The 24562-nt window shown below is 62.1% G+C and overlaps 1 protein-coding gene across 2 annotated transcripts; it reads right to left on the reverse strand.

Moving 5' to 3' along the window:
- Nucleotides 1-6193: 6193 nt before the first annotated feature.
- On the reverse strand, nt 6194-23705 carry TSC22D3 (TSC22 domain family member 3). 2 transcript variants are annotated; one of them, XM_068151865.1, is made up of 3 exons: nt 23320-23705; nt 7976-8027; nt 6194-7453 (listed from the first exon to the last, which is right to left on the reverse strand). In XM_068151865.1, exons 1-3 carry the CDS (start codon nt 23640-23642, stop codon nt 7208-7210), a joined length of 621 nt encoding a protein of 206 aa, XP_068007966.1. In that variant the 5' UTR covers nt 23643-23705; the 3' UTR covers nt 6194-7207. The 2 variants fall into 2 exon arrangements, with proteins under 2 accessions (XP_068007966.1, XP_068007967.1); XM_068151866.1 differs by lacking the exon at nt 23320-23705 and adding an exon at nt 8258-8442.
- Between the last annotated feature and the right edge of the window lie 857 nt (nt 23706-24562).

Here is a 24562-nt window from a genome sequence, read left to right on the forward strand (position 1 = left end):
GGTGCCCTCCTCCCTGCCACACCTGCCTCAGCAAACACATGTGGCATGCAGGCAGGGATGGCAGTGGCCATGGGGCAGTGTCACCACCTCAGGGACATTATCTCCTCCAGGAGCAGAGGGGCAGATGGCTGATCCTCCTCATGGTTGGATCTCGGCTTTGCAGGGGCTGTTGGGGTGTCCTGCCTGCCCCACTGCCACAGCTCACCCTTGGGTGGCTCTTCACGCCAGAGGCTGTGTCAGCAAAGGGCTGTTGCAGGAACTGTTGGGAGCTGGCACCCTGCCCGGCCAGAGCTGTTTGTGTTTGTATGGGGATGTCATGCCTGACCTGTTCATGTCCCAGTGGCTCTTGGGCAACCTCTCTCCTGGGTAATCATTGACAAGGTTAGGAAGGCTGGCAGGGGACCTTAAACACAGCCAGGGAAACCTACGTGCTGAGCTCAGGAGAAACGTCCATGGCAGTGTTTGGGGATTGGGTAAACCTGGCACGGAACTGCCACCAGTATCGCCATCACCGGGGTGGTCTGCCAGCTGCCTGCCCCTTCCCCGGGCACGGCCTGCAGACAGTCCTGGCTGTGGGGTGGCAGTGGGACACGGAGGGGCAGGATGGAGAGGTCAGCCTTCCCCAGGGTGCAAACCAACCCGTGCCCCCTCTGCTCTGCCTCCCGCCCAGACTGAGACAACCCCTCTGTGACTTGTGCCCCAGCGAAGTCCTCCTGGAGCATGGCTGCCCGGATTTCCCACGCTGATTGTCCCGGGGATTATGCTGCTTCTAATGATCAATTAAAGCAAATTGGCCGGGTCCCCCAGGCCCCTAAATCCCGGCTAATCCCTGGCACCTTCTGCAGCTCCCATTGCTCATTCATTATGTGGCAGTCCCCCAGGGGACAAGGCTCCTCCGAGCACAGCTCCTCCTACATGAAAGCCTCTGGGTCTCTTGGCTGTTTGTCTGGCTTCCAGAACTTTCTGTTTCTCGCTGAGTTGTTTGTCCTAGTGCTGTTTGCTCTGAATGAATTTCCCTTTCTTGGCAGGAATGAGGAAGTTCACTTTCTCGGGAACATTTCATGGCTTAGCAGCCTCCTTATCACCTCTGATAGATCCCATTAATCTTGCAGACAAGTCACACTGGCTGTCACAGACAGGCAGGAGGAATCTCAGGTTGTTTGTGTGTTGAGTGCCCTCTTTTCACACTCCTGCATGACCCAGTCTGTTTCCACCTGCCTCCTGTTGCTGTCATTGTGCAGCCCTCACACACCATCTCCTTCCATTTCTTCTTGCTGCTCCTCTAAGCTCAGCTCCTTGGGACTGCTCCATCTTCTTTCTACCTGGGAAGCTGAAATCCTTTTGCAGCCTTGCACCAGCAGCTCCCAGCAGCATCCCAGCCTTGGGAAGCTTGTCCCAGCACACAAAGCCACCTCAGCACGGGGACAAAGCTATGGCTCTCAGTGTGCTGACCCGTAGCAGATGGCTCCTGTCTGGGTTGGCTGGGGATAAAATAGCAGCCAGTGCTGCTGGCTTCCTGATGCATGATACCCCTGGGCCACATGCAGGGACCTTATGGGACAGATGGACCCAGCATCTTGCCAGACCTCAGTATCTGACCAAGCTGAAGACGTGGCCCACAAACCGTGTCAGTACTCAGGGCACTTTTTTTCCCAACAGGAAAACTGATTCTGCAGTTCCTGAGCATGCAGGGAGGACACCCAAGGGCTGAGTGAAGGAGCAGGCTGTGATATGAACCCCTGCCTGCCCCCTTCGGGTGTCCCCAACAGTCCCTGGGGTTGGGTGCCTCGGTGAGGTGTGAGGTGTACCCTGCCCTGCACTCCGGCCCCGCCTGCGGTCTTGCTGCCAGGCGACTGCCTGCTGTTTATTTCACTTCCTGACACTGACAAACGCTTGTGGTGGCTGTCAGGGCAAGGTGCTAGGGACTGCAAAACACTGAGAGACACAATGTACCCACCTGAGCACCCTTTCATGTGACCTCCACCCCGAGATCAAGTTCTGTACCCGTGGCAAGCAGCTCCTGCCTGCCATGGCAGCCTGGGCTCAGGCAGGTCCCCATCCCGCCGGGGCTCAGGGGTGATAGGGTGGCAGAGCACCAGGGAGGGAGAATCAGCCCAGTGAGCAGCAGTAATCCCTGATGGAGCTGTAGGCTGGCACTGCTGGGTGCCCTTGCAGCACCGCAGCCTGGGCGGGTCTGGGTGGTTGTACAACGGTGTGGTACCTGCCGGGACAGCCTGTGCTGTGTTGGGAGGCACTGCCTGTACCTCACAGGTGCCAGTGCCCATGGGCAGGCAAAGCTGGCAAAGAGCACAGCTACGTCTTGCCGGCAGCTCTGCCAGAGCCTGGTCCTGGCATGCATACTCTGGCAACAGCTCCCTTCCCCAGTGCCTGGCCTGAGTCTCTGGTCTGACCCTGGCTGTTGTGCGGTCCCTGCAGCCCCGTCCCCAGCTGGGGACTGTCTGTAGGAGCACTGGTATGTCACAGGGCCCTGGCCTGGAGAAACCCTCTTCAAGGCGACAAGAAACAGTGCAGAGGGGAAACGGAGGCATGGAAGAAGGGGAGGTACTGCTGAGCTGCAGGGCAGAAGGCAGAATGGTTCAGGCCCTCCAGCTCTGAGCATCATCCCAACCCTCAGCACTCCTGAGGCCTTCATGCAGCCCCAGATGTGGGGCAGCCCCTCTGTTCATCCCCATCTGCCCTGCTGCAGGGGTTCCTGGGGGACACGGGCTCCTGCATGGCCCAGTTTGTCATTGGCTCATCCTCAGGATGCATCTCTCCCTTCTCCTGTGCATTGCCCAGTTGAGGAAGGGGTGCCAGTGTCTCCTCAATGCCTGTGTATGTGTCCTAAGGGGGTTGCTGTAGGCAATGCCTGTGCAGCCCTTGCTGCCCCTGTGCAGGCTCTGGCTGCCCCTGGCTCCTGCCACACAAAGATGCATGCTGAGGTTGGGCCTGGCAGCCACTTGTGCTGCTCTGCAGTGGGAACCCTCATCTTGGAGCTTGGTTTTCCTCCCCCCCCCCCCAAGTGGATCCCTGGGCCTGTGAACGGTCCTGAGCAGCCTGAAGTGGGGTAACCCCAGCCTGGCCAGAGACACCATCTGATCTGGATCCACGGAGGGAGCTGGGCTCCGAAGGCTGCGTGGAAAATCCCAGCCACTGGTTTATCTGCAAGGCTCCCGCGGGGCTGGGCCGGGCTGGGACACAGCGTTCGAGGAGCAGGGAGGAACACTTGCATAAGGCAAATGCCTTGGCTGCAGCAGAGCCTCCCCAGATGGGGTGCAGTGGAGAGAGCAAGAATGTGCAAAGCTGGGGGGTGTCTCCCCACAAACACCTGACCCTGGGGTGGACCTCCAAACTTTCCTTCTTGCCCCCATGCTGTTTCAGGCATCCTTGCACCATGCATGCTGCACTGAGCATCAGCTACACAGGCACCCCCCTGCCTCTGCAGCAAAAAGTCCCCATCTTGGCCCAGAGCTGAACCAGACTCCATTTGGAAGTAGTCCTGGAAGCTCAGTCCAGCAGGGAGTGAGAAAAGGGATGTTCCTCATTCTGTTCCCCTTTCTCTCTCCCTCCTCCTTCCATCTCCATCCCTATCCTCACTCCCATCCTCATCCTGCCCACATCCACAACCCCATTCCATCCTCATCTCCATGCTCACCCCCATCCTCTTCCACAACTCAGGTGCACCCTGGCTCAATGACAAGGAATAAGAAGTAGGTACAAAACTTCACCCACCCCAATGCCACCTTTGCATCCCTTGTAGGGGCCAGGGGTGCTAGGGCTTGGGGGGTACCAGGAGTCCGGGGCCGGCTTCATCACCCCAGCCTGGCAAGCACCACCCTGCTCAGCAGCAGCTCTTCATTCCTCTGAAGCCTCCAGCAAGACTCATTAAATCTTGAGTGGCCGCGGAGATGGCCATGGTGCAGCGTTAACCCCGCACTGCCCGGACAGCAGCTGTCACCTTTGACCCTGCCACAGGGACGTACTGAGCTGGGCTCACCCGGGGCAGCAGGGTGCTCTGAACCCTGGGGAGCCCAGCTCAGTCCCTGCCGTGTCCTCAGGCAGACCTCAGCTCAGCTTTGTCTTGGGGTCTGGCTCTGCTTCCCTTTCTGCTGCCTGGGTTTGCCTCCTTATGCTCAGGGAGCACAGAGCTGTTGGAGAGGGCTGGGTGCCACACCAGCCTGGTACCCATGCTGCACCAGGGGCATGGAAGGGCAGAGAGCCAAAGAGTGCAGTGCCAGAGAAGGGAGGGGCCTCTATCTCATTTTTGGTGCTGCGCAACCTGTACCCTTCCTTCAAGGCCTGTGGCATAGCAAAGGGGACATCGAACAGGAAAGGGACATCCTGTCCAGGAGTGGATGTGCAGTCTGGGAAGGGTGTTTCCATAGCCAGACCTGGGAAGGGCATAGGGCAATGCAGGGGTGTTGGCAGACCTCCTCCAGCCCTTAGAGATGGGGGCAGGCCCTGTGTACCCTAGAGGTGGGGATTGCAGCCCCTACCCTCAGCCACTGCACCTACAGGCTTGCTAAGTGCTGAGTCCAAGGGTTCATCTCTTCCCTTACTGCTCCTGGGGGACCCCTGGGTTGTGCTCAGCCTTCTGCAGCTCTGCTGGCATGTGCCAGCTGCCGGGAGGGGTTTCTGGCAAGGCTGCCTTGTGCCATTGGCTGGCACTGTGTCACACCATGCTGTGGGACAGGAGAAGGCTCTGCCCACCCGTGGGAGGAAGCTGATCTGGAGCCAGAGGTTTTGCTGAGTGGTTGTGCTAAGTGGGATCTGCCTGGGTGCCATGGCCTGTCCCCTCTGCACAAAGGCAAGCAATGGTTGTGGGGCAGGCAAGACGGGGACAGATGACAGGGAGAGGTGGCAGACACAGCTCCAGTCTCCAACGGCCATCTCTACACCCCTTCAATGCAAGCAGGGTGATGGGTTACAGAGCTCATCATTGCAGCCCAAACCTTCCCTGACAAAAGAGACACAGGACAGGCAGACAATTCCCAGCAGCCAGGAGCCCAGTGACATCCCCAGCACTCCCTACAGTGGTCAGTGCACACACAGCTAGCATCCAGCTGTGGTGGGAAAGAGCCCTTCTAGAGCAGCTGCATGGCCCATGAGGCTGGTAGGGCTGGGGTGTGTTGCCTGTGTGCCTTCTGGCTTGGTGCAGTCTCCATGGGTGCAGGGATGTGCATGCAGATGGTACAGGGGTCCATAAACCTGTTTGCAGCCAGCAGGGCAAGAGTCACACACATGCCCATGGTGCATGCTGAGCCCCTGTACAGGAGTGTCTGCAGCATGCAGCTGTGGTTTGGGACAGCCCCAGGACAGGGAGGGGACAGGCACCCCGTAACGGTTTTGAGTCCCCTGAGCCTGTGTTTTTTGTTTAGCCGGCGTTTCTAGGGAGCCAAGGCCCCGGGCTCCCCAGCTCTGCTGTGACTCATCCGTGCTGGGGCCTCCTCACCCTCACTACAGCAGCAGAAACATGAAGCAGAGCCACTTCCCTGCTGCCCTGGGCATGGATCCTTCACTGGGCTGATGGCTCCTGCTGGCTAGACACTTCTGTCTAGGGAGAACACTGCTGGGATAGCTCTTTGCTCCCAGACCTCTGGTTCTCATTACCCCCCAAGCCTTTGGCCCTCACCCAAATGCACAGCCACCCAGCAGCCCCAAAGTGGAGGTTATTTCCCTCTCCCACACACACCATAGGGTTGAATCCAAGCCTGCCTGTACCCTAGGATAGCACTGGATAGCCCCCATCCAGCACTGTCTAGTCCAGCTGATCCATCCTCTGACCCTCACCCTGTAGTTCAAGCTGTGAGAAGCAACTGATCAAAACCACAGGAAAAAAACAAAGAGCAGTCACCTTGGGGGTGCACACCTGAGAAGAGCCTCCTCCCAGCTTGCTCCCCCAGCACACAGCCCTGGTCACTGACAGGACACCCAGGACAGAGTCCTAGCAAGTCAGGACCTCTCCCTGCTGCACATCCAGCTCCTGGGGAGGGGGTTCCTGCTCATCTTCAAAACACCATCCTGGCCCAACCAGGGTGGTTTAGCAGGAGACTGACCCTCTTCAACAGCAAGGAGCTGCCAGGTTTTCCCAGCCCCCGGCAGGTTTGAGCTCAGTATCCTCCCTAGTCCCATCCCACTGCCCCCCCCCCCCCCCCCCCCCCAGCAGCCAGAGACACAGAGCCTGGGGCGCATGTTTATATAAAAAGTAAAGTTTATTGCCATTTCTACCTAGATTTACACAACTGTGTCACCGCTTCTGACATCCAAAGGGACATCCTGTCACTTCCCAGAGAGCTGGCTGGGGAAGGTGGGGAGCCCCCAGCGCGGGCTGGCTCCCCCCAGCCCAGGGATGGAGCACAGTTCCTGCGGTGGCTCTGCCCGGGGGTCGGTCTGGATCCTCCCGGTGCTGACACATGGCGGGCACGGTGATGCCAGGGAAGGGTGACTCTGTCCCCTCCTCCGTGCAACTTGCAGTGTCGGCCACCCAGTTACAGCCACTGGCTTCCAGTCCTGCCTCCAGTTCCCAAGCTGTACAGAGGTGGGCATGGCTGGCCCAGGGCCGGGCCCCTCACGGGCACCGCTCATGCGTACATTTACACATAGACACAGCTACAGAAGATGCCCAAGCTACCAAACCAAGCTCTTTTCTCTTTGTAATCCCCACACTGATGTGTGTACAGCTGTGCTCTACACCGTCACTGCCACCGCCAGTGCCGCTCAGGGTCAGGTGCAGGGCTGGCACGCTCCTGGGCAGGTAGGCAGCGGGACACATCTGCATCACTCACTAAACAACGGTCTTCCTCCAACATCAGGCTTTTGCCAGAAAGAGACCCCCCCCTGCAGAGTGCAGAGAAGGCACGGGGGCTTGGCACGTGCTCCTTCCAACCGTGGACTCCCAGTAAGGTGCCAGGGTGCTGCAGATCCCCAGGTTTTGGTAGAGCCTGGGAGAGGCAGGCCATAGGTTTACTCCTGGCACACGGCTGGCGGTTGGATGGGGAGGGGTCGGCTGCCCAGGTCTCCCTGGCAGAAGAGCATCCTCGTGCAGGAGACGGCCGCTGGCTCCGCTGGCTGGCCAGGCTTGCCCGGGGGCACGGCTCAGTGCCGGGGTTCTGGCAGTCCTTCGTGTGAGATGAAGGTGGAAACGATTTTGCAGGAGATTAAGTAGAAAGAGTTCTGTGGCTCTGCCCACCCCGAGGACAGAGCCACCTTACACCGCAGAGCCCCTGGAGTGCTGGGCCGGGGCAGCCACCCCGGGGCTCTGCTCCTCCGGGCACAGGACCTCCGCAGGGAGCCGTGACTGGAACTTCTCCAGCTGCTCGGGGCTGGCCAGGGTCTTCAGGAGGCTGTTTTCACGCTCCAGCTGGGAGTTTTTCTCCAACAGTTCTTTAATTTGCTCTTTGAGGACCTCCACCTCCTCCCGCACTGCATACATCAGGTGATTTTTCACTAGGTCCTGCAAAAGGCCATAGAAAAGACTGATTACTCGAGGGTTATACCCTAGGGGTCGTTTCCATCCTCCCCCCAGGCACTCAAGTATCACTTTTCTGAAAGGCTGTTTGACCCCCCACCTCGGCCAGGGCCGAGTGCTCATTCACTGCAGCCTCCACCCAAATCAGCACCCAGGTTCCCCCCGCTGCATCTTGTTGCTTCCATAAGCACTCTCCAGGTCCCCAGATGGAGGATTGGCAGCCTGCAGGTCCTCATCACCCATGGGACCTGCCTTGGTCACCCCCCACCCCTGCAGGGCCCTTCCCAGGCCCCACCCGCCCAGCAGACCCCTGCGCACTGCGGCGCTCCCGGAGCCCGGCCAGCTGCGGCGGGCAGACAAAGGAGCCGCTCTGCCCAATAACTGGCTCTTTGGAATGGGGACCCCCTCCCGGGCACAGCACCCACCCGGGGAGCAGGGACCGCGCCCCGAGCCGGGCAGAACCCCCGAGGAGTGAGGAGCAGGGGTGCGGCGGGGGCAGCAGCTCACCATTGCCTGCTCGATCTTGTTGTCGATGGCGACCACGCTGGCTCCGGAAGCGCTGGAAAAGAGCAGAGGAGCAGACGTCAGCAACGGGCCTTGATCACCCCCTTCCCTTAGATCCGTGCACCCTGACCCCCTCTACTCCTTGCACCGGGCACCCCCTCTGCGGAGATACAATACACCGCGACTCCCCCCCTCCCCAAGCCCGGACAATGCCTCGGGCCACGGCGGAAAGCGGTGGAGCGAAAGCGGTGGAGCGAGAGCGGCCGGTACTAGGGCTGCCCCTACCTGTTGTCGAGCTTCACGGAAACCACGTCCCCCCCGAGAAGGGAGGAGAAAAAGGAGATGGAGAAGTTGTGGAGCTGATAGACAGCCACCTCCATGGGAGATTGGTACATGCCGGTGCTCATGGCTAGGGCCGCAGAGAACTGCACGACGAGAGAAAGCCGAACGCACTGCAGCGAGCGCTGCACCGCCCCCGCTTATATCGGCGGTGCCCGCCCCGGCGGGAGGGGCCAGCGGGCCCGGGCCCGCCCGTAGCCCCACAGCGCCGCGCCCTGGTTCCCTGCCCCCAGTACGGCACCCTGCCCCTGTACCCTCGGTACTACGCTGCTACCCCTGTGCCCCCGCTACTGCACCCCGGTACTGCACCCCAGTTCTGCACCTCTGCACCCCTACCAGGCGGTACTGCGGCTCTGCACTGCACCGTGCACCCTTGCAGTGTGCGTCCCTGCGCCGTACACCCCTGCATCCAGGGGCTGCACCCTTGCACCCCACTTCAGCACCGTAGCAGATGGTCCTGCGTCTTTGCACTGCACCGTGCACCCTTGCAGTGTGCATCCCTGCATCGTGCACCCCTGCGCCCAGGGGCTGCACCCTTGCACCCCACTGCAGCACCCCAGCACCTCACAGTTGCACCACAGCGCAACACAGCACAGCCCCCTCCCAGTGTGAGACCCTTGCCCTCTCAGCACTGTGTGCTCGCCACTCTACACTCCTCATCTGTGAAGCTTCTCCTGCACCCCTCATCTTCTGCAACCAGAGCCCTGGTACGCCATCTACCCCTGGCACTCCCTGGCACCCACCCTGCCACCCCACATTCCTAAACATCCCGTTCCTTTGATGGAGGTGCAGCTGGGGCGGGGGGAAACTCCCCGGGGTCTCAGAGGACGAACCACTCTCTGTATTTTTGGGGTGTGCGCCTGCAGGTGCCCGCACAGCAGGGCCCTGGGGTAGTGGTGGTGTGCAGGAGGGCAGCCGCGGGCGTGCAAAGCAAAACCGGGAGCGCAACCCGAAACAGGAGTGAAAAACAACGCGGGTGCGCGGAACAAAACAGGGAGGGAACAACAACCCCGGAGCGCAAAACAACCCCGGCAGGCAACAACAACCCGGCCGTGCCAAGCCTCCCCCGGTGCCAAGCCGCCCCGGCCCCGCCCGCCCTTGCATAACGCTGCGCCGGGAGGGGGGGGCCGCCCCGCGGCCGGGGCCTGCACTGCAGCGGGGCCGGACCCGCGCCGGGGCTGAGGCCGCTCCCCGGGCTGCGGCGAGGCAGAGGCTGCGGTGCCCGACGGTGCTGGGGCTACGGAGGTTGCTGGGGGCTGCACAGCCGGGAACGGCGGCCCTGCGTGTGCACATGGGCGTGCAAGAGCTGAAGTGACACCCGGTCTGGCACCACACCCGCAGAGCCACTTGTGCCATCTCCTCTGTGCAAGGGCCCCCAGAATGCCCTCAGCAACACGAGGGGCATGAGGCTGGCATTCTGCCCAGGGTGATGCCCCCGTTGTGCTTGGCTGCCTGCTCTCGGCTGCTCTGCCAGCCCCATGCTTATCTCTGCCCTCTGGACCTGCACCCAGTCCTGCACCTTCACCTGCCCCTGCATCTGGACCTGGACCCAGACCTGGACCTGAGGGGACTTTGCCCAGGACCCAGGCAGGCACCTCTCTGCCACTGACCCTGTGGGCTCATCCTTGGAAAGCTATGGCAGAGGCTGAAGCTGAGCAAACTCTATGTGAGCCTGTGCCACAGCGCAGTACCCTCAGTGCTGGCAGGGGCACCTCACCCCAGAGATGCTGCAGAGGACCCCAAACCCCCAGTCCAAAGGTGCTGAAGGTGCCCATCACTTGGCTCGAAGGTGCCAGCACAGGGGTGACCCAATGAGCAGGTGAGTTGTGGTGCTCCCTCACTGGGGAAAGGGCTGAGGGTGGACAGAGGGGCATTTCACTGTCAGAAAGGGAAACTGAGGCACGGTGCAGTATGGCTACTACTTAGAAAAAGACCTCACCAGCTTTTTCCCCAGTAAACTGCCTCCTTCCCAGGGCAGGATGAGGACCATACTGTCCAGAGTGGCAAAGGGCACCAGCACCTCATGTGGGATCTTGTGCTGCCCATAAACCATGGGTGGGCATGCACAGGTGCCCTGAGGCACCCAGGTTTGATGTGGGGATATGAGGAAGAATCATCTCCCTGGTGGGAGAGTTGCCCATGGGAGGGCTGCTTCTCCCCAGGGGGACACATGTGGGACCCGTTTGTCCCTCCTGTGTGGGGGGATGATGCACATTGCCCTGTGCCAGCACGAGCCTAGCACATGCCAGGGGACTGGTCCTGCACAGAGCTGCCAAGGGCTTGTCCCCTCCAGCCCCCGTGGCTGGCACATGTCCCCCAACCCTGCCCATGCCAGACCCCACTTACCAGTCCCTCCTCCTGAAGAGGCTCGGGGAGTACGGTGGCTGGAAGGCCATGCTGATGCCCTCGACCCCGCTGCAGAACCTCTGCTCCCTGGCAGCAATGCCAGCTCTGCCCGCAGCTGTGTGTCCCTGGCCAGCTGGGAGGCAGGGACGGCCTGGGTGCCGGCCGCATCCCGGGACTGTGGGCACGGGGTAAACATGCCAGTGGATGACCTCAGCCACACTCAATTGGCCCTTTCAGGAGCCAGTGTGCCACCCTGAGCCACGCGGGTGCTGAGCGGGGAGCAGGCAGCTGCCCCCCTCCACGGGCAGATGAAAGATGCCCTGTGTGTGCTTGTGCCCAGGGCGGCAGCCCCCAGGACACAGGGCACAGCTCTGTCCCCTCGCCTGAAACAAGCCCAGGCCACCCACACCAGGGGTTCTGTGACTGTTTCCTGTTGCAGCTCCAGGAAGGTGCCCTGTCTTCCTGTGGGGGGGACAGGGGAGGAGCAGAGAAGTACTTTTGCTCCCACGGTTGGCTCCATCAGCCACTTCTGTGCCACCTTCTGTCTCCTGCAGAGAGGTGGTCAGCAGCATGGAGAAAGGTTGTGTAGACTCCCGCCCTAGCAGCCGTGCCTCGGTTTCCCCACATCCCCATCTACCATGCTATGGCACTCCTGGGCTTGGCACCTCCCCTTTCCCAACGGAAAGCCCACAGTTATGAGTGCCAGGGACCAAGGGCTCAGGGATGGACAGATGGAGCCTGGCTGGTGGCACTTGCCCCATGACTCTCGAGTCCCTGGCCCTGCCCAGCCCTTTCCCCATGCATTGAGAGCTGGGATCAGCTGATGGCTTCCGCAGCTGCTGGAGTGACACAGGGAGGTGCAGCAGGAAGAGATTGCCTCAGCTCTGCCCCCTCCAACATTTATTTCATAGTGCTGAGGCTGTGCAAAAATAAACAGCAGCAGGCTCCTTGCCAACCTGCCACCTCTCCTAGGGTACTGCCCAGCCCTGCCCATGCCACCACTGCCTGGGGGTGGGCTGGGAAGGATGCTCCCCTCCCCCGAGACGCCCAAGGGAGGGATGCTTCCCAAGGGTGGAAGTGTAGAAGGCTCTGCTTCCTCTTTCCTTCCCAGCTCCTACGGAATGAGGAATCCCAGGGCGGGCAGCACAGCACACAGGGTGTGGGACCCAACCTTGGCAGGGGTGCAGCTCACCCCACTGCAGCCCGCCCCCCTCTCCCCCCCCGGGGGTCTGGCTCCTGCTGCAGAAACCTCCGGGTGCAAGCAGAGGCACGGCTCGCAGCCGATCCATTCCGGCACACACGTGTGGGCCCTGCACACATGCACACACACGTGTGGGCCCTGCACATATGGGCACACCCCCCGCGCCGGCGCGCCCACGCCCCTCGCAGCCTCACGTGCGTGCCTGGCCCACATGGGCACGCACGCTGCGGGCGGGTGCATAGCCTGCCAGCGCACAGCGCTGCACGCAGGCATGCCGACAGCCCAGCACCCTGCCTGCACGCAGGCATGCACCCTGCGAGCACGCAGCCCTCCAGACAGCCCTGCACTCTGCCTGCACACAGCCCTGCACCCTGCCTTCACTCACGCATGCACCCTGCGAGCACGCAGCCCTCCAGACAGCCCTGCACTCTGCCTGCACACAGCCCTGCACTCTGCCTGCACACAGCCCTGCACCGACATGCACCCTGCCTGCACACAGCCCTGCACCCTGCCTGCGTGCAGGCATGCACCCTGCGAGCACGCAGCCCTCCAGACAGCCCTGCACTCTGCCTGCACACAGCCCTGCACCCTGCCTGCATGCAGGCATGCACCCTGCGAGCACGCAGCCCTCCAGACAGCCCTGCACTCTGCCTGCACACAGCCCTGCACCCTGCCTTCACTCACGCATGCACCCTGCGAGCACGCAGCCCTCCAGACAGCCCTGCACTCTGCCTGCACACAGCCCTGCACCGACATGCACCCTGCCTGCACGCAGCCCTGCACCCTGCGAGTACGCAGCCCACCAGACAGTCCTGCACTCTGCCTGCACACAGCCCTGCACCAACATGCACCCTGCCTGCACACAGCCCTGCACCCTGCCTTCACGCAGGCATGCACCCTGCGAGGACACAGCCCTCCAGACAGCCCTGCACTCTGCCTGCACACAGCCCTGCACCGACATGCACCCTGCCTGCACACAGCCCTGCACCCTGCCTTCACGCAGGCATGCACCCTGCGAGGACACAGCCCTCCAGACAGCCCTGCACTCTGCCTGCACACAGCCCTGCACCGACATGCACCCTGCCTGCACACAGCCCTGCACCCTGCCTGCACACAGCCCTGCACCGACATGCACCCTGCCTGCACACAGCCCCGCACCCTGCCTGCACACAGCCCTGCACCGACATGCACCCTGCCTGCACACAGCCCTGCACCCTGCCTGCACACAGCCCTGCACCGACATGCACCCTGCCTGCACACAGCCCTGCACCCTGCCTGCACACAGCCCCACACCCTGCCTGCACACAGCCCTGCACTCTGCCTGCACACAGCCCTGCACCCTGCCTGCACACAGCCCTGCACTCTGCCTGCACACAGCCCCACACCCTGCCTGCGTGCAGGCATGCACCCTGCGAGGACACAGCCCTCCAGACAGCCCTGCACTCTGCCTGCACACAGCCCTGCACTCTGCCTGCACACAGCCCTGCACCAACATGCACCCTGCCTGCACACAGCCCTGCACTCTGCCTGCACACAGCCCTGCACCAACATGCACCCTGCCTGCACACAGCCCTGCACTCTGCCTGCACACAGCCCTGCACCGACATGCACCCTGCCTGCACACAGCCCTGCACTCTGCCTGCACGCAGCCCTGCACCGACATGCACCCTGCCTGCACACAGCCCTGCACTCTGCCTGCACACAGCCCTGCACCGACATGCACCCTGCCTGCACACAGCCCTGCACCCTGCCTGCACGCAGGCGTGCACCCTGCGAGCACATAGTCCTCCAGACAGCCCTGCACTCTGCCTGCACACAGCCCTGCACCAACATGCACCCTGCCTGCACACAGGCAGCTGCACACCCTGCAGACAGCGCCGCTCCCCACCCTCCCTGCCGGTACTGCCCTTCTCAGCGACGCAGCCTCACGCTCCCGCCTGCACGCATGCTGTGGGAGCTGTGGTGTGTATCAGAGCACCCCTGCCCCACAGGGCAGCCCTGCTGCAGCCCCACTGGCACCTCAGGATTGGGCACAGTAGCTCACAGCACACCGCTGGGCCCCTGCTTCACATCAGCTCTCCCGACGGACCTGTTCCGGAGCCCGTGGGCTGTCCAAAGGCCTCCCATATCAACAGACCCTGCATGGGGCTCCAGCTGCGTCTTGAGCAGTGGGGGGGGCCCTTTCCCAGCCCCCCACAGACAGACTTGCTGGGCTGCTGGCCCCAGTCCAGCAGGCATCCACTTCCTCTCCCACTGCACTGCTCCTGCTCCTCGGGGCCTGGCAGCAGCAGAGCAGGGCAGTTAGTGTTCCCTGTTGCTCTTCCTGAAGAGCAGAGACCATGGAGCCATCAGAGGCCATGGTGATGGTCAGGCTGGTGAGAGAGGCCAGCAGCGTGAGCCAGTGGCCAGTGCGAGCAGGGGCCGGTGGCACAGCAGCTCCTGCTTCGTGTGCAGCCACGGGAGGTCCACCAAGCAGGGCCCTGGCTTGTGCCTGTAGTTATTTTGGGAACAGTAACAATGATGCAGGGTAATTGTGACACTAATTGTTGTGCTCTCTGAAGGAAAAATATCCCGTGGCTGTCATTGAGGAGCTTGGAGAGATGGTGACACCAGCCATTTGTTGGTGCCACCCCCAACAATGGCCCTGCAGGATACCCCAAAGCTGCCAGCAGCCCCCCAGCCAGCCCACACGCAGCATGTTCACCAGCCCAGGAGGTGCCACCCTGATCACTTGGTGACATTTAGTGACAACCCCCTCCTCTGCAACAGGACACGGAGGCATGAAGGCAGATGGGCTGCAGGACCCGCAGGGCTCAGCCTGGCAGGAGTATGGGACAAGAGGGATCATCTCTCATCTCCTGGCACCCCACATCTGCACCATGGTGTGGATCAAGGCCCTGTCCCCACAGCCCCAGGGACAAGACATGCTGTCATATCGAGTATCCTGCACTGAGCCTGTGCCAGGCACTGCAGTGCCACATGCTTGCAGGATGCCCTTGCCCTGTTGGCTGCTGGGGACTGGAGGAGGAGTGCTGGAGGAGCAATCCCCGTCCTCAGCCTCTGCTGTCCCCTAGCTCCAGGCTGCTCCCACTGCTCCATGGCAGCGTTCCTGGCTTGCTGTCTCCCAAGGACTCTGCTCAATGGGAGGAAGGCCCTTCAGAGGGTCTGAGGCGTGGGAAATGTTTATTGCCTGGCCTCGGAGAGCAAAGCGGGAAAGGCACAGAGCCAAGGCTGCCCAGGCTGCTCCGCAGAGCCAGAGCCCCAGCTCGAAGGGTCAGAGCAGAGCAGGAGAGGAAAAGCCGCTGCTTGCAAACACACAGCTAAGAAAACTCTGCCTTACACAGCCTAAAATCCTGCAGCCAGTGCTGTGCTGGCCAGGGGGACTGGCAAACCAAGTACCAGTGCCAGCCATGCCCAGCAGGAGCTGACAAAGGGGTGCTGGGAACATTGGTGATGGCTGGGGCTGGTGGCAGCCCCTGAAGAGAAGGGCTGAGTAGGGGGCAGGTCTATGGAACCCCCAGTTCTTCCCCACAGCCTGGGGCTGGGGAGAGAGAGGTAATGCCAGGGGACTGCCCCTGAGCAGCTGTGTCATGTGTGGCCCCACCACCAGCATCCCAAACTGGACCTGTCAGCCCTGCAGCGTGGAGATGGGGCTAATGCCCCAGTCCCAAGTGCAGTGGGGCCAGAGCTGCTGGAGCACACCCTCTGGCCATCTCTTGGTTCCCTCATCCTGAAGATGTCCCAGCCAAGCTCTTCACTGCAGGCCTGGCACATCCCCCAGCTCAGATGGTGCCTTCCAGGGACCCATAACAGCCCTGTGAAATCAGGAAGAATGAAAGGACCTGATTCATGCCCACCAAAGCCTTGGAAGGCTCATAAATCCCCCAGCCCAAGACACGTGATTCTGCAGAGCAGAGGGCATCCTCTTCTGGGTCCCAGTGCCCAGGATGGTCTGCGAGCCCCTGCCTGCAGAGCCAGTGCTGCTGGCCTTGCTAGATCCAGTGCAGGGCTCGAGGACACCAGAGCCACTGTGAGAGCTGAGCAGAGCAGTCAGGGCTCTCACCATGCTGGGCAAGCCCAGGGAGGGTTTGCTGTCGGGAAGGGATGAGGGGGAACCTCTCCTCCCCCGCCTTTAACTGCTGATGAAAGCAGAGCCAACTCCTCTGGGCTGTGGGCAGGGGACATGTCCCCCACATTGGGCAAGCAGGGCACGGGCAGAGATTGTGGGGGGGGGACCCCCTCCAACCTGTTGGGCTGGCGGTTGGAGGGGGGGGGGGAGCTGGCAGGCTCCCACGTCCAGCTGTTGGGCTGCCTGCTTCCTCCGATAAAGGTACTTGGCTGTACTCCCAGTTCTGTGCTTTCTGGCGTGTGAGTGCACACCCCAGCGCTGGCCTGCTGAGAGCTGCAATTCTGCCTTCTCTAACTTTGCCAGCGGCTCCCCTTCTTCCTCTCGTGTCCCCCACCCAGTGCACCCCAGTAGCAGCTGCCCCGTACCCACCAGCAGAGTCAGGGGGAGAGCTCAGAGATGACCCTGCTCCAGCAGAGCTCCCCCTGCCATGCTGTACGTAGGAAGCCCCCCAGCCATGGCTACCTCCCCCCCCAGCATGCTGGGGCAGGAGGGGAAGAGGAAAAAGGGCTGCTCTGCTGCAGGCAGCCCAGCCTCCTGCCTTGCTTGTCAACACCAGCCCCATGCTGCTGCCCTTTGGGCACCCTGCCAGTGGCCCTGCAGCAAACCTTAGCACTCCGCTGCTCCACAGCTCCCACCCGGCACCCCATGGTCCCATAGTGCCAGGGGGAGCACAACAGATATGGCACAGCCCAGCAAAAGCCCCTGTGGTGTGCCCACCACTGTTGTGCCATATTCCTTGTCTCCTGTGTATTAGGGATGCCCACCCCCTGGAAGTGGATGGACAGAACCCACAGCAGAGTTTTCACCCACAAATCTGTCCACAGAGGAAGCACTTCACACCCACGGGCCATGTGGGGTGGAGTTCTGCAAGGGAACTCCATGTTATCACCTCCCTTGGTTAGCCCTGCCCTACCCTGCAGGGCTCCTGCCAGCCCTGGCTGTCAGCTTCAGGCCTGTCCTCAGTTCATAGCCCGTCTTGGACAGTCTGCCCTGGATCACCCCCAGATCCTGCCCTCCTCTTGTCCAGTTTCAGGGAATCAGCAGCAGAGCAGAGGTGGTTATGATGCTGGAGGCACCCCCAAGAGCACCCAGGTGCCCTTGAACCCTGGAGTGACCTGGTAGGGGCTTGCCAGTCTGGTCTCTGCCCACCCCAAGCCCTTCACAGGCACAGCTGGCTTTTTGGAGATCCCCAGCCCGAGAGAGGAACCCCAAGGCAGGGCCTCCGTGATGCACCCAGTGCAATGCCAGGCCACTCAGCAGGCAGGAGCGGGTGCTCGGCAGCCACCTTCAGCACTGGCAGTGGCTGCCCTGCGGCGTGCAGGAGTGCCAGGCCTGCTAATTGGCAGCCAGTTCGTTATGTAATGAGAGGAGGGAGGCTGGGGAGCGGCGAGAGCAGCACCTCGCACCCCTGCAGCCCGAGCAGCTCTTCCTGCCTGCAGCACTTCACAGCCGAGGGAACCCCTGAACTCCCCACGTCCTCTCCAGAGGTGCCCAAGCCTGGCACGCTCTGTCTGGCCCAGTGGGGATGCTTGGGGGGCACTCCCAGCACCCCCTTCAGCACCCCTTCTCCCGGGTGGGGGTGTGTGGCCAGACAGATCCCGGGGCGGGGGGTGAGGGGAGGGGTGAGGAGCAGGAGAGGAGCCGAGCGGAGCCAGGCAGCTCGCAGGGGTCAGGCGAGGACGCGCCGGGGCTGCGCATCTTGAGCATGGCAGGTTATTAATACCCAGCCTGGCCTTTGCCAGGCATCCCGGGCATTCTGAGCAGGGACGCTGTGTTAGAACACCCCCCCCCTTTACCCCCCTTCCCCCGCCCCCCCTCAGCCCCCGCTGACATTTCAGAACAATAACAACGTGAAAGACAATGAGCAGTCGGCAGGACGTGGACCTGCAGTGCTGCCGTGACTCTGTGTGCGCCCAGCCTCGGCGGCTGCCAGCGGGCACCTTGGGGTGCCAACCCTGAGACCATCTCCTGCCTCCAAACCACCCAGAGCAGTCCTGCTCAGTGCCATGGGGGATCGCTGGCAGGACGAGGTGTCCCCATGGCACCGAGAGACCATGACACACCTCGTCCTGCCCCATGGCACTGGCCACCCCCTGGGCAGCCCTCAGCTGTGTACCAGCCCCTCAGCTCTATATATTATATATAACTCTGAGGCAGGGACTGGCTGAGGAGCTCCTGTCCCCAAGCCAGCAATGTGCAGAACCTGAATAAATTTATCTCAGAGATCATCACCAAAGCATGACTTTGGGACAGGTTGCAACCCCTCCCAGCCCTCACACCACCCCACTCCCCCGCCCCCCATAACCTGGGGTATCCTCTGACCTCTGTGAACAGGCTCTCAGTCTCTTCCCAAGGGCAGGACCTGCTTGCACCCTCCCTCACTTTGGCAGACACCTTACAGTGCACATAGGGATGCCACGGTCAGAGTGCCCTGATGCCCTCTGTCCCACACAGGCTGAGGTGTGCTGAATATCAGCACCAAGGACCACCTCAGAGACACAGAGCACCCAAAAAGACATTGCCCACTGCACCCATGCCCATGCCTCATGCCCAGTGGGAGCTGAGATGCCAGCCAGGCTGTAAAAAGCATCCCTTGTGTGCCAGCCCCAGCTCAGACCCAAACTCAGCAGTACCAGTCTCAGCACTATCCAGAGTCAGGCCATGGATCCCCAAAGAACTGGGGGGCATGATGCTGGGATCAGGGCAGCCTCTTGGTAGCCTGCTTCACACAGCTAAAGTTCAACCTCTGAAATAAATCCCAGCCAGCATTTTGCCCTGAAGCTGTGCTGCTGTCCCTGCCTGCCATTAGGACCCCTACACCCATCCTGCTTGGAGCTGGGTGCGTGCCCTGGCACACAGGCAGGATCTGAGCATCCTCAGGAGGCTGAGGTGACAGATTGCCGGACAGCTGATGTAGGCATCAGCTGTGCCAGGCCTCGTTGGCCATAACCTTGTTGTCAGGGACAAATGATTTCATCTGGAGAGGCTGAGCAGGTTTCTTCTGCACTCTGGGGAATGTGGGGCAATATCCTTGCTCCATGGAGGGAACTGAGTCTCACAGAAGCTGTCAGGGACAGGAGTGGTGCTGGCAGGGACAGGAATGGTGCTGCCAGCCCTGCTGAGCATGGTGTGCCATAGCTGAGCCCAGTGCTGCTAGGGTCCCCCATCCAGAAGTCCCTGGTCTGTGACAACATCACTCCAAAGCCTGTTGGGTCACGGGGTAGGGGTCCCAGGTTGGCAGGGTGCCCATGATGAAAGCCAAGGTGGACACAGCAGACTGACTGGCTGGCACCTTCCAGGCAGTGGAAGGATTTGGGCAGGCCAAGGGCAGCTGGTCCCTGGAGCCAAGGCTGTGGCTGCTACAGTGAAAGCTCCCAGCATTGCCGGCCCGTGGCTGGGCAAAGCCTGTGGCAGGACACGGGCATGGGCACGGGCAGCCCTGTTCTACGAGAGCACAGCAAACAAACACCGACGCTGAGCGTGGAGGGCAGCGATGCCAGGCCCCTGCCCAGGCACCCTGCCCCGTAGCAGGCTCTGGCCTCACACCCACGCCCCTCTCAGGCTCAGGCTGCTCCCCACAGCCCCTCTTTGTCAATGCCGCCTTGTGCCCACTCTCCCGCAGGAATGCGCTCCCCGGGTGCCCTTTAGGCTCTGTCCCCACCTCCTCCTCCCAAGCCGCCGCCGCAAAGTGACACCTGACAGATGGGAACAAGTGGTGCCCTGCTACAGATGCCACCCCGGCACTGCTGCCCAGGCAGCTCTTGCTCACCAGCCTGACTTCATGGTGGGGAGACGGTGCAGCCTGGCTGTTCCTATCCTAGCTTGCCCTTCCCCAGCCTCTTGCGGCAGGGCAGCATTTCCTAACTTCCCTGCAGGTGCCATGGCTGGCACAGAACCTGGGGAAGGTGGCCCTGGCCCCTTTCCGGGCTTGGACCTACAGGTGGGTCATTGCCCGCCCTGCTTGGCAGAGCAGCAGGTCCCACAGTGCCCAGAGAGGGTCCAGCTCGGCAGAGATGTCCCCTAACTGCCTGGATCAGGATGGGGCACAGGCTCGCCAGACTGCCAGATGTGATCTGGGAGAAGATGGGCATGGAGAGCTGGCACAGGTTGGTTGATGTGGGCGAGCAGGTTGGCACATATCTCCTCTCCCCACCCCAGAGCCAGGCGGGGCCCTGCTTCATCACACGCCAGTAGGCACCCAGGAGGGTGCCTCCCTCCACCTCCCACAACACCACCTCCTCTCAGCCCCCTGACACCGGGAAAGGTGCCACACAGTCATGGGGCTGCTCTCCACAGCCCACGCTTCTTCAGGCTACACCTGGGTCTGAGAACAGAGCAGTGCTGGTGTTGTGGAGGGATGGTGGAGACCTCTCTGCTCACCATGCTGGCACCTGTGGGGAGATGTGTCACTCAGCATGGTGGCAGCTGGCCTCCCTGTACCTGGTGTTTCGGTGCCAGCTTGGTGTCCCTGAAGATCAGTTCATGATGCCCCATGAGGGGGCCTGGAGGGGAGAACCTCACAGAGTCTCAGAGCAGGAGGGCTTCCTGAGGAGCACCATCCTCGCAAGCACCTGGTCTGGAGCATCCCTACCCTGTGCATCCTGCAGAGCATCCCTGCAGCAGGCAAAGGAGACGGAGAGCCTGCCACCACACAGCCAGGGAACCACGCAGGCAGGCTGGAAATGCTGGCTGTGGGCTGCCTGAGACCCCCAGCACCGATCTGGTCCTGACCTTCGGAGTCCAAGGCTTGATCCATCATGGGCTGAACTACCTCCATCAGGCCTAGAACCAGTCCTGGGCTCCAGATGCAGCTGCTTGGTCCTCCCACGCTGTGCACAACTGTGTGCATCCATGGAACCTCCCCATCCTCCTGTGCCAGGGTAGGAGCACATCAGCTAAACAAGGGGCACAAACCTGCTTGGGTTCCCTAGTGCCAGCAGCAATGGTGCCCGTATCAAGCCTGTTATCGGGGTGTTCCTCTGGCACCCACAATTCCCTGCTTTACATGCTATCACTTCTTGGGTATCTTGGCTCATTCCCCAGGAGGAGAAAGTTCAGGCTGGAGCCAAACAGCAGCAAACACAGGCGTGGGCACACCTGCCTCCAGCACCCAGGCTGTGCTGTGCCACCCAGGGGCACAGGGTCTACAGCCCAGGCTGGCAGCAGGGTGCCTGGAAGCAGGGTGTGATGGAGGGACCCCACAGCTTCACACCGTGTTGTGGCACAGCCTGTCATATAAGGAAATGCCTGGAGCCTCTCCAGATACAGCACACACCAGGGCATGAAGGTGGGCACCAAGCATGGGCAGTGCATCACCAAGGGGCACAAATTAAGAGAAGTCTTGGTCCCCTGGCACTGCCACTTCCTCCCTACTTCAGCAGAGTCAATTGATGCTCACCAGGGGCACTGTGGGTCCTATTCCTGGGGGGAAGGGCATGAAAGCAGCAAATGCTGCCCACATCACCTGTCTTTCACCCGTGGGCACAGCCACCACCTGGGCAGGTGAGCAGCCCAGATGCTTGGCTTTGACACCCAGCTCTGGCAGCCCGTGCCAGTGATGATGTCTCGCTTCCCCTCTCCACCCAGGATGCCAACTGGCTGCAGCCTGACGGAGCAGTCTCTTGCTGCCGTTCCTCTCTCCCGGCTGGGTGGGTTCGTTGCTCGCTGCACTGGCAGGAGCCGGCTGCCCTGGCGAGCGTCCCAGCTCCTCCTTTCCCACCTGAGCGGCAGCCTGGTGGTTATGTAAGCGCAGGGAGAGCCTTCTGCCGAGGCCAGCTCCGAGGAGCAGCCTGCCTGGCTCTGCTCGGCTGGGCTCAGCGTGAGACGCTGGCAGGGCACGGAGGCGGGCATGCAGCGCCCGGCTGGCTCACCCGCGTGGGGCGGCCACGTGTAAGCCCACCCCCCTCCTGCGCCAGGCAGGGCAGCCAAGGTGGCTCTGACGCCTGTGCATGGCTGCGGGGCACACCTGCAGGTGCACAGAGAGGGGATGGGGAGGTGTCTGCCAGCTTGTGGGTGCTGCCCGCACCCACCTGCACGCTACCCACCCACGGCGCAGGAACGAGCCCCAGAGCTGCCGCCTGCCCTGCCAGTCACACAGATGCTTGCCACACGTGCACTGATGGGCCACATGTCCCCTCAACCCCAGGCGGGGGATGTGTCTCGCCTGTCGAAGCCACAGGCAGCTCCGGGTGCTACCACCCTGCACAACCCCTGGTCCAGCTCGGATCTCCCACGGACAGGATGAAGACCCAGGCCTGCAGCACCACCTGCTACCTGCTGGCTCACAAGTGCTGCCAGGGTAGCTGGACACCAGGACCAGCCCCATCAAAGAGCCAGAGGGGCCAGTGCAGGACCAGAGACAGCTCTGTCCCCTCCCAATCCTTGGGGTCCACCTCATGAGAGGTGGGGATCCTGCAGCATGGCAGCACCAGGGACCCCTGTCCAGTCCCCTCTGCCTGGAATGCCAGTGCAGGGGAACAGGGAGGGACCCTATGCTCATGCCTGCCCCAGCCTGGGCAGGGCAAAGCCCAAAGGGATGGCACCAGCCCAGAGCACCTCCTGCTGCAGCCTGCACAGGGCCCAGCCAGCAACTCAGTCGGGGGCATTGCCACTTTGCAGGGACGGGGAATGACACCCAGGCCAAGTCTTTCTCCACGCAGTATACTCCAGGGAGGGAGGGGGAGGCTGCTGAAAGCACAGGACCTGGCAGCAAGGCTGTCGGGCTTCCTACCCAGTTTCTCACTAACTCTGAAGGTGGATTTTGATGCAGCACAACGGTTTGCCAAGTGACAAGCTGGCCCTCTCCACACAGGACTAAGAGGACGATGCCCATTTGACACTGGGCACTGTCCATGCCCCCGCAGGCAATGTCTGTGTGGGTAAGATGTAGCCAGGGAGATGAACACAGAGTCCAGGGACCAAGACACACAGCTGCAGGCTGTTGTCACTGCCTGGACAGACAGGGCACCGACAGAGGGGCACTGCTGGCCATCACAGGGCAGAGCCACCCGGACCCGCACCCGGGGATGGGGCTGGCACCACCCATAGTGGGCAGACTGGGCTTCCTGCCACACGTTGCTGATCGTGCTTCTCCCCACCTAGAAACCCCCAGCACTGCCACCCTACTCAGCTCAGAGGGGTCCCCCTGCCCGCGGTTGTACAGGTTCCCCTCCCCAGGGTCAGACGAGTGCCCCTTCCCCTGCCAGCCCCGTGGTTGCTGTCCCCACGTCTCGCGCCCACACTGCCAGCTCCCGAGCACACAGCCAGCCCGGCTCCGGCTCCAGGGGCACCCATCCCACTGGCAGCCCCTCGGCATGCGTGGGCGACACCCACCTGTGGAAGAGCAGGAGGATGGAGAGGAGGGTCTGGTCGATGTTCCTGTTGCAGATGCCCTGGTTGAAGAGGTAGCAGGGGTCCCGCACGACGGGCTCCAGCGAGTCCTGGCGCATGATGGAGCTCAGCTTGTCGGTGTTGAGGTTCTTGCGGACCAGCTGCTCCTGCAGCTGCCGGAAGCTGCTGACGGTGGGGCTGCCCAGGTTGTTGTTCTCGCCCCCGGCCCCCTCCTCCAGCCCGCTCCGGTTGGCCAGGTCCAGGCAGCAGCTGCAGCAGTCCAGCCCCACCGGCGACCGGCACTCCTCCGGGGGCGACGAGGACATCCCGGGACCCCCCCGCGCGTCGCCACGGCGGCGCAACCGGGGCCGCTCCCGGGGCCGCGGAGGGCGAGCGGCGGCAGGACGCGCCCGGCTGGAGCCCGCCCCGCGCCCGCCCCGCCCCGGGCACCCGCCCCGCTCCGCTCCGTGCCCGCCCCGCCGCCGGCCCGGCCCCCGCCAGCCGCCGCCCCCCACGCGTGGGTCCCCGCGCCGCTCTCTGCCCACCTCCCCAGCACTCCCGGCTCGGTTCGAGGCGACCCAGGATATAGCCAAGGCGCCACGGTGCTCCCTACCCCGGCGGAGACTCCCGCTCTGTGCATCCCGGGGGAGGAGCAGGGAGATTCAGAGGGGCTGTGGCAGACCCTCAGCACCACCCCTGAGGCTTTGTCAGGGACACGAAAAGGGCCCCGGGGGTCCGAAGCAGGGACAGAAGGAAAGAGGAAGCAAAGCCCCCAGGATGAAGAAGAGTTGGGAGTGCCATGGCACACCCTCTGCTGCTGATATAACTGCTCAGCACAGAGCCAGAAACCAGCACCGGTGGAAATGTGAGAGGATGAACCAGGTGGCCCCCGAGGTCACTTCCAACCCAGTGTTCTGCGTGCATGCAGAGCTGGGATGGCCAAGGACATGGGGAGAAGTTTGTGACTTGGTGCTGGGTGCACAGAAGGAGAAAGGAAATTTCTTCAGGAGGGGTAAAAGTGACATCCCTGGCACTCCTGCATCCCACTGGGAGCATCTGTCCTGCTAGCAAGCCCCACTGATCCTTGGGCTGGTGAAGAGCAGATGTGGCACCTCATGCTGCCCTGATGGTGCTGGGACACAGGACAAATCCAGCCGAGATCTGGAGGTGGCGAGGCCGTGGCAGGATGGGCATCAGGAGGGTGCTGAGGTCCTGGCTAGGGAGCACACGCAGAAACAGGGTGAGA

The sequence above is a fragment of the Melanerpes formicivorus genome, unplaced genomic scaffold, assembly GCF_026170545.1.
Source record: "Melanerpes formicivorus ecotype bairdi unplaced genomic scaffold, bMelFor1.0.p_v2 SCAF_22, whole genome shotgun sequence".
NCBI classification, from domain to species: domain Eukaryota; kingdom Metazoa; phylum Chordata; class Aves; order Piciformes; family Picidae; genus Melanerpes; species Melanerpes formicivorus.

What these genes read in the sequence shown, in the direction of transcription:
- TSC22D3 (XM_068151865.1), bottom strand. Translation starts at nt 23,642, where the DNA reads ATGTCCTCGTCGCCCCCGGAGGAGTGCCGGTCGCCGGTGGGGCTGGAC. An exon ending in ATCCTCCTGCTCTTCCACAG is followed by an intron (nt 8,028 to 23,319) that starts GTGGGTGTCGCC and finishes GCTCTTTTCCAG; the next exon opens with CGCTTCCGGAGCCAGCGTGG. An exon ending in ACAAGATCGAGCAGGCAATG is followed by an intron (nt 7,454 to 7,975) that starts GTGAGCTGCTGC and finishes GGCCTTTTGCAG; the next exon opens with GACCTAGTGAAAAATCACCT.